Source organism: Kryptolebias marmoratus, linkage group LG12 (assembly GCF_001649575.2).
Source record: "Kryptolebias marmoratus isolate JLee-2015 linkage group LG12, ASM164957v2, whole genome shotgun sequence".
NCBI classification, from domain to species: domain Eukaryota; kingdom Metazoa; phylum Chordata; class Actinopteri; order Cyprinodontiformes; family Rivulidae; genus Kryptolebias; species Kryptolebias marmoratus.
Genome location: NC_051441.1, coordinates 24,395,527 through 24,404,549, shown reverse-complemented (window position 1 = coordinate 24,404,549; position 9,023 = coordinate 24,395,527). Strand labels below are relative to the sequence as shown.

The 9,023-nt window shown below is 39.2% G+C and overlaps 1 protein-coding gene across 1 annotated transcript in view; it reads left to right on the top strand.

Moving 5' to 3' along the window:
* The window catches only part of rras (RAS related), a 21,633-nt gene extending 13,814 nt beyond the window's left edge, over positions 1 to 7,819 (top strand). The window contains exons 4-6 of the mRNA XM_017437265.3: positions 321 to 429; positions 1,982 to 2,100; positions 5,011 to 7,819. Of these exons, the coding sequence (XP_017292754.1) occupies positions 321 to 429; positions 1,982 to 2,100; positions 5,011 to 5,098 (316 nt within the window). The 3' untranslated portion in view covers positions 5,099 to 7,819. The remainder of the gene's footprint in view (positions 1 to 320; positions 430 to 1,981; positions 2,101 to 5,010) is intronic.
* The last annotated feature ends 1,204 nt before the right edge of the window (positions 7,820 to 9,023 follow it).

Below are 9,023 nucleotides of genomic sequence, written 5' to 3'. Positions count from 1 at the left end.
AGCTATGGTCTTAAACTTTTGATCAGCTGAAAAAAATCATGTTTGAGTGTAAATGCAGTTTTCAATTAATTCCCCGCTCAAAAGTTTTTGTCTCTTATGCTGATTTCTTCTTTTAACATTGTGAAGCTCTACTTAGAACCTTCAGAAGATCCAATAGTGCAAAATGCAAATTCTTGCAATTTTTTGACTGGTCTTAAGATTTTGATCAGGAGTGTATATTTATACCCACTTTCTCTACACAGTGAATTATTTTCTGTAACTTAATATCCATGTGGATGTGTACTGGGAGTGTGAACTCTTTGTTTTTATTCTTCTATCAGCTATCATGAGGTCCAGAAGTTCCACACCCAGATCCTGAGAGTGAAGGACAGAGATGACTTCCCCATGGTGCTGGTTGGAAACAAGGCTGACCTGGAACAGCAAAGAGTGGTAAAAGCCTCCTGCATCTCAGCGATGTCTCTTAGATTCTCCCAAATGTTCCTGGAAGATAATGCTATGCAGTAGAATCTATATGTTAGTTTCTTTCGGTCACTGAATTTTTCATCAGAGCTTTAGTTTGGCTAAAGAGAGCAGAATTTATCCCTCTCTGCTCAGCTGTGGTCTTCTGCTATATCCTAATAACATTGAAGCTTGTCGTCTTCCTTGAATAACATAACAGCACACACAGATTTATTGTTCTGATGAAGCTAAACATTAACAAATACATTTGAAACCAGATGTTTACATACACTTGACGCTTTGTCAAAGGTTTTTGGTTTCCTTCCACAAGCTTTTCAGTAGTTTGCAGGAATTTTGTCCCATTCCTCCTGACAGAACTGCTGTAACTGAGTCAGGTTTGTAGTCCTCATGCTCACACACACCTTTTCAGCTCTACCCACAATTTTTCTATGGGACTGAGATCAGGGCTTTGTGATGACCACTCCAAAACACTGACCTTTTTGTCCTTAAGCCACTTTGTAACTATTTTGGTCATTTGCTGAGGGACAATGTCCATTTGAAGACCCATTTGTTCCCAAGCCTTGACTTCCTGACTGATGTCTTGAGATGCTGCTTCAATATTTCCACATAATGTTCTTTACTCGTGATGACATCTATGGTGTGAAGTGCACCAGTCCCTCCTGCAGCAAAACAACCCCACAACATGTTTCCACCCTTGTATTTCACAGTCAGGATGGTGTTCTCAGGCTTGCAAGCTTCCCCCTTTTTGCTCCAATTGTAACCATGATCATTATGGCCAAACAGTTCATTTTTAATTTCATCAGACCACAGGACATGTCTCTTAACATTAAGATCTTTGACCCTGTGTACATTTGCAAACTGTAATCTGGCTTCCCTTGCTTCCATGCCGGACATTGGATGCAAACATTGTCTGCCAACAGTCAATATCATCAGAGACTCCACACATCCACATCATAGACTGTTCTCACTACTTTACTCTGACAGGAGGTCTCACAGTATGAGGAGCAGAACAGCCAGATTCTGCAAGTTTTATCCCTCATGCCATAAGACTACTGAACTCTCAATAAAAATAAATCAAATATCAAAAAAGATAATAAAAAAACAAAACAAAAGAATTGGACTTCTATTCTGTAGCTGAAAAGGTTTCGCTTTCCACCTTGAGAGCTTTCTCAGTTCAAAACTGAAGAGTGTGGAGTTCCATGCTTTTAAATCTTTGGTTATGTCAGATATATTCATATGCAGATTAAACTCGCTCTCCTCTCACTGGAGAGTCGTTAGGGTCTTTGTTTGTCTGCCTCACAAACGAGGTGCTTTTGGTCCTCTAAAGAGTGTCCCTTTTACTTGATGTGTAGGTGCGCAGCTGAGTCCTGGCAACTTTAAAGTAGTCATAATACCCTTTTATCCACAAATATGAAAGGTTCTTTGGCAATCAGTCATAACATGATATAATTTTTTATCCTCACCAGTTATGAGACTGGTTATTGAACTGAATCTGACCTGAAACTGTGTATGGTGTCTGCAGATCTCCAGGGAGGATGCCCAGGCGTTTGCCAGTGACAATAGGATCCACTACATGGAGGCTTCAGCAAAGAATCGCTACAATGTGGATGAAGCATTCATGGAGCTGGTACAGATTATCAGGTAGAGGCTTTTTAAGTTTTTCTTCTTTTTAGCTTACAGGCCTGCTGGAGGCTGTAAAACAGCTGATGAGCTGCTAAATGGTTTTGTTTTCATGTCAAATAGTAAGAAATCTTCTTTATATTCTTTTTTTTGGTAACTTATACACTGATTTTCAGAAGAGAACATCAGCATTGTTTAGACAGTGCTGGATTTTCAACCTAGCCAGTCAGTTTGGAGAAGATGAAGTGGTTTTAGATATCTCAGATGTCATTACATTGTATGGTTTCCAGTTTATGTTGAACAGATTTTTTTCATGACATTCAGAAACTTCAGAAACTATTCAAACCTGTCTTTTCAAATTTGGTTATGTCTCAGCCTGATGATACAATCTTTTAAAATAAAACTTTTGCTTCATTGATCTACATTCAGTACCACTTTAATAAGAAAGTAAAAATAGAAGTTTACATTTTATAAATTAATTTAAAAAAAGGTCTAACATTTCTTGAAGGACCTCATAATCCAGAGTTTTAGATTAGGATGATGAGAAATGATAGAGTTGGAGCCGTTTTTTGTCAAACCTTATAAATATTTTGAGAGATTTGTTAGCTATGTGCTGGAGATGACTCTCAGCTACTACAACAAGTTTTAGCTCATTATCTGTAAAATTCACCAATACAATCATTTTGGTGTTGGCTGAGGTTGATTATATGTGGTGACCATCTTATATTGGGTGGACTCCAAAAGTTATTCAGTTGTAGATGTACAACCAAAAATAATAATGATAATACATAATCTGCTGGCTTCCATAGATGAATCACTTTTACTGATTGACTTTTAAAATAAATGTGAATGTTTTTGTACAGTGCTCTGAGATGGCTTTTGTTGTGAAGTGGTGCTTTATAAATAAACTGAATTACTTTCCGATAATTTCATTAAAATTTGTCCATGAGCTCATGTGATACTTTGCTAACAGACAAGCCAAAGCACACACAAACAGCAAAAACATAAAAAAAACAGAAACAACATATTTCCATGATTATTAGAAGCCTTTACTTAGTCCTGAATTGAAGCACCTTTGGCAGCAGTTTTATCTTTGTTTTTTTGGATTTGATCCAACAGGTTTTGTACAGCTGGATTGGAGGATTTTCTGTCATTCTTCTTTATAAATCCTCTCAGGATTCAGTCCTGTTGGATGGGTAATATTGGTGGGACCATCTTCAGATCTCTAGAGATGTTTGACAGAGTTCACGCCAGGACTCTAGCTTATTGACTCAAGAACATTCACAGAGTTGTCCCTAAGCCCCTGTTGTCCCTCTGTGAGCTTTGGTCATTGTCATGTTAGAAGGTAAACCTTTGGTCCAGTCTGAGGTAATTGCAAAACATCCATCCATCCATCTTCTGCTGCTTATCCATGGTCAGATCACAAGGACAACAGGTCCATGAGGGAAACCCAAATATCTCTCTCTCCAGTGACACTCTTCAGCTCCTCCTGGGGGAACCCAAAGCATTCCCAGGCCAGAGAGGATATATAATCCTTCCAGCGAATTTTTGGTCTTCCCTGGGGTCTCCTCCTAGTAGGACTTACCCGAAAAAACTCCAGTGGGAGGCATCCAGTGGCTTCCTAATCAGATGTCCGAAGCTCCCCCAAGGCAACAAAGCTTCTCACCCTGTCTCTCTAATGGGCTTCCCTACAAAGGAAGACCATTTTGGCTGCTTGTATTTTGGTCTTGTTATTTTGGTCATGATCCAAACCTCATAACCACAGGTGACAGTTGGAATGTAGAGGGACCAGTAAATCAAGAGTTTTGCCTTTTTACTCAACCTTTTCTACACCACAACAGACTGAAGCAATTCCCTGATTACTGAGGACAAGGCCCTTATCTGTTGATTCATCTCCTGCTCAATCCTACTATCATTAGAGAACAAGACTTCCAGATACTTAAACCCCTCCACCTGAGACTCCTTCTTGACCCTTTTTGGCTAATCAAAAACATTTCGACCGATTAGTGAACTACCAAAATCATCATTTGCTGCAGTTCTAACTAATTAATAGAAAATGAAAAGATGATGTCAACATAGCAAATTTGCCGAGAGAGTCATCCACCAAAACACATGGAGCAGACAAGGCAGGCATTAATCAGGTGGTCACATCCAGGAGGTCAAAGATAACACTGATGGAGTTGTAGCTGTTCTGCAGAGATGAGAGGATCTGTCTAAAGGACCAGGAGAAGCTGCACAGGACTGCGCTTCATGGAAGAGAGACAGGAAAAAGACATATTAAGAAAAAAAGAAAAATTATTGACCAAAAATTCAAAACCAAACAGAATTTAGACTTGGACAGAGGTCCACCTTCCAGCAGGACAATGACCCCAAACACTCTGCTGAAGCAACACTCCACTGGTTTAAGTAGAACCAGTTAAAGGTCCTGGAATGGTCTAGTCAAAACTCGAACCTCAATCCATCTGAGAATCTCTGATCTGATTTAAAGACTGTTGGACACAAGCAGCACCCATCCAACCTGAAGGAGCTGCAGCATTTTAAACAAGAATTGACAAAAATTTTAAAATGAATACAAATGCATGAACAAATTCTCAAGTTTAAAGCAGTTTTTCTTCATGTTACTTTAATAATTTGGAGGGTCAGTTATACACTTTTAATCAACTTAAAAATTAATTTAAATTCCAGTTTGTGAGGGGGAAAAAAATAGACAAAATACCAAGTGGTGAATACTTTTGTAACCTACTGTATGTTGCTCTAAGAACATATTTGGGTGGCTTGAAGAGTGTGTGAAGTGCATATTTTCTCATGGCACATTCCTTCCTGAATCCCAGGTGTTGTGGAGGAAAAGATAACAGAATTTTGAGTCGATGTCTTCTGGTCTAAGGAACGTGGGCTTTTATTCATCCAGTGGATTTATTTATTCATTCACAGACGGTTTAAGGAGATGGAGAGTCCCCCTCCTCCGACTCATCAAACAGGGAAACAGAACCGTGGCGGCTGTCCCTGTGTCGTCCTCTAGGCTCCGTTACTATGGACACCAAAAGCTCATCCTGCTACAGCTTGTACAAAAAGGTGGTGTGTGTGTGTGTGTGTGTGTGTGAGGAGAGAGAAGGAGAGTGAGTGACAAATATGGTGCATGATCATCTTTCCAGATTTTTTTTTTTTTTGCACTCTTGTAAAAACCAACCTTTTCTCCAGTGTATTATTTCTAATGAGCAGATCTAAAAGGGATCAGCAGTTTGCAGACATATAACAACAATCAGCCCCTCATAAACTTGAAAAATCACTTTCTGATTATATGCTGAATGTTAAAAAGGATCATGCATGAATGGTTGTGTCATCACCATATGACGAATGGAAAAATCCCATGAACAATTTAAAATGCTTATGAAATGTGGCATGCCCAAAAGGAGTCATTCATCAGAATGCTGTCATGTTTCACAACTTCCTGAAGAGGGCAGCAGAGCCTTAATTTGCTGCTTTCTCATGTTTCAGGCTGTGTCTGCATTTTGTTGCCCCTTCCTGATTTTTGGACCAGTCTGTGTTGCCATAACTACACAGACGATTGAAAACATCCGTAAATACTGATTATCCACTTATAGACTTTTTTGGTTAAGAGATTCCTGATGCCTCTGCCAAACAGGGCCTGCAGACGTGGATCAGAGAGGCTGACTCAGATCCACTTGATAAAATGTTTTGTGAACTCAAATTGAGCAATTCAGTATTTTTAACAGTGTACTCATATCTGTTTCTTTGCACAGTTAAACATTTGATTAAAAAGACTTTCTGGACGGTGATTTGATTGGTGATACTGCTTTAGGGTACTATGTTTTTCTTCTTTGTTCTCCCATTTGTGTACGTGGTCAGTGTTTAAAAGTAAGATGCATGTAACATATTTTTCACAGAAACTACAAATGGACAGCACATCTGTCGAGTGAGTAAAAGATGGTTTAAAGGGGTATCTCAGACATTTTAAAATGGGGATCAATGGAAAAGTTCTGAACAATTAACATCTTACCTGTTGTAGATAGCTCTTTGGATGACTTCAGTTTGGAGAAAAGGAATAATTCTGACTGATGAGCAAATGGCTACTCTGCTCAGACTTGCTTTCAAAGCAAATTTTGCTGGATTAAAACGGCTTCAGTCTTCAAACTTTCACAGTGGCTCATGCAAAAGCTGTACAGCTGTTAGTTTCACATTTCATGATTATTTCAGCAAAGAGATTCCTGCCGGAAGTGACTCCAGGATGCGCTAAAAGATCGACAGCTACCTGCTGCCACTTTTTGTTCTGCAAATAACCACAGAATTCCTTGTAAATAATTATATAATGAGGAATTAACACAGATGAATAGGTTTATGAAACAGCATTTGGAAAAACTTCTAGTTTTTAAACACAAGTATAACTTGGTGCTTAACAAAACAGAAAGACAGAATTAGATATGACAAAAATAAAATAAAAAATATGAGAGCAAAAACAAAATGTAAAACTGACGCAATAGCATTGAAATTTAATATTTGAAAAAAAAAAACAAGAGTACACAATAAAACAAGTTACACACACAGGCTAATCAGAAAGTGCTAAGATAAGCTCTTATAAATAAATCTCCTAGTTTGGTTTTGAGGGCAGAGAGGTTGCTGGTGTCTGTATAAAGCCAGTATCTCACTGCGCTGGGACTGTTGGAGACCCAAAACTGCAAGATAATGGGTAGATTCTCCGTTGTAGTCTGACTGAGGTCAGAGGCCCTGTCCACATGGGAACAACCCACAAACAAGTGAAGTTATTTTGTTGCCCACCTGCAGCCGCTTCCACATTTAAGGTTTAATCTAAGAAATGAAGATAGACAGATTTTGACCAGAATACCGGTCTGTGCTATCTAAATTGAGAAAGGTTCAAGACAACCACAAAGAATGTACTTTGAGGAAACTTTTGTTGCACAGACTTTTCAAACATGTTTCAAATTCTAGTATCCAGACTGTAAGCCTCTGTGACTCACATGAGGAAATGGAGGGCCCCACAAATGTGTGAGACATTTGGGAGACTCCCTTGTTAATGCTGTTTGACAACTAGTCTCCAATTGTTGCAGCTCGGTGAGATCCTGGATTTAGCTGCTGTGACATTTCAGAGATTAAAGCTGGTTGCAACAATCCACTTTGCATCAAGTCTAGCTGTTAGCTCATCTGTTCTGTCATAATTAATCTCTATTTTTTTCCAAACTGAGGTCATTCAAAGCGATATCTACAATAGGTAAGATATTCAAAACTTATACATAGAACCCCACTTCAAAATGTCTGAAATATCTCTTTAAAGTTAATTTGTTTCTCTGTTCAGGAGCTGTTAGAGCCTCGGGCTGCACTGTGCTCAGTCTGAGTGAGTGAAGGTGGTTCAGTTGTTGTCATGTGACTTGATTCACAGCCTTTGTGGCTCCGCCCACATTCCTGTTGCTAGTCTCTTCTGCAGTGATGTTTCCCTGTCGTCACTGTTCAACAGGGACATTTCCCTTGAAATGATGACAACTGAGCCATCTCACTCCTCGGTGTTCAGTTTAGTGATGAGAAGTAATGTGATGAAAGCTTTCATTTAACCTGCTTTACTGCAGTAGCACTCTGCTTTTGTTTTTATGTAGTTTAATAGTTCAGCAAACACACCTGTTCTTATCTGCACCATTTATAAAATTATAGGGAAATGGTTATGTATTCACATTATTAGACAATCACAATAAACTTTAAACTTTAATAAACATCTTCAGGCTCTTTTATTGGTTTGGATTTCATAATTTTTTCCTCAAATAAAGTGTTTATACTACACAAAAAATCTTCAACTTAATTTCTGTTTTGTTCAAACTATATTTCCTATATGTACATTTTTTTTAATTCAAAAATGTTTCATATTTATATTTGCCTGACATAATTAGTTTTATAAAAATAAAGTTGAGTCACTTTTATACATCAAAACATTTTTATGAACCGTTTGTGTCATGTCTGACTTTTTTCTCATAACATTAATTTTGTTTTCTGAAAGTTTGGTTTTGATTTGGTTTTTTAATGAACTACCAAACTCCTGGAGCAATGTCCTTTGGACACATCAGACCAAAGTACAGACATTTACCCATAATGCACAGCAGCAAACAGCATATCAGCGCACTTCTTACCCGCTGTCAGCACAGTAGTGGAGGGCTGATTGGACCAAACTGGATCACGATGCAACAGAACAATGATCCCAAACAGCAGTTAATCTCCAACAGAATAGCTCAAAAAGAAAAGAATCAAAGTGCTGTAATGGTCCAGTTCTCAGCCTTATTGAAATGATAAAAACAAAGGTGAAAGGATAAAAAATCTGCCATGTTTTTTTAAAAAGATATTTTAAATGTTTTATTTTAAGCCAACTCAAAAGTTTTAGAAAAAAGTGTAGCTTCCACCGGTGGACACCGGCAGTGAGGGATGCTGTCAGGCTGAGGGAGGAGTCCTATCGAGGCAGGGGCCTTTCTCATTGCCGGCAGTAAGTCGGACTCGTTTCCGGTGAGAGTTGGACTCCGCCAAGGTTGCCCTTTGCCACAGATTCTGTTTATAATTTTTATGGACAGAAGTTCTAGGCACAGCCGTGGTGTTGAGGGGATCCGTTTTGATTGCGTTAGGATCGCGTCTCTGCTTTTTGCAGATGATGTGGTCCTACTGGCTTCATCAGACCGTGATCTCCAACTTTTGCTGGAGCAGTTCGCGGCCGGGATGAGGATCAGTGCCTCCAAATCCGAGGCCATGGTCTTGAGCTGGAAAAGGGTAGAGTGCCTTCTCCAGGTCGGGGAAGATGTCCTGCTCCAAGTGGAGGAGTTTAAGTATCTCGGGGTCTTGTTCACGAATGAGGGAAAAATGGAGCGGGAGATCAACAGGCGGATTGGTGCAGCGTCTGCAGTGAAGCGGGCGCTGTACCGGTCTGTCGTGGTGAAGAG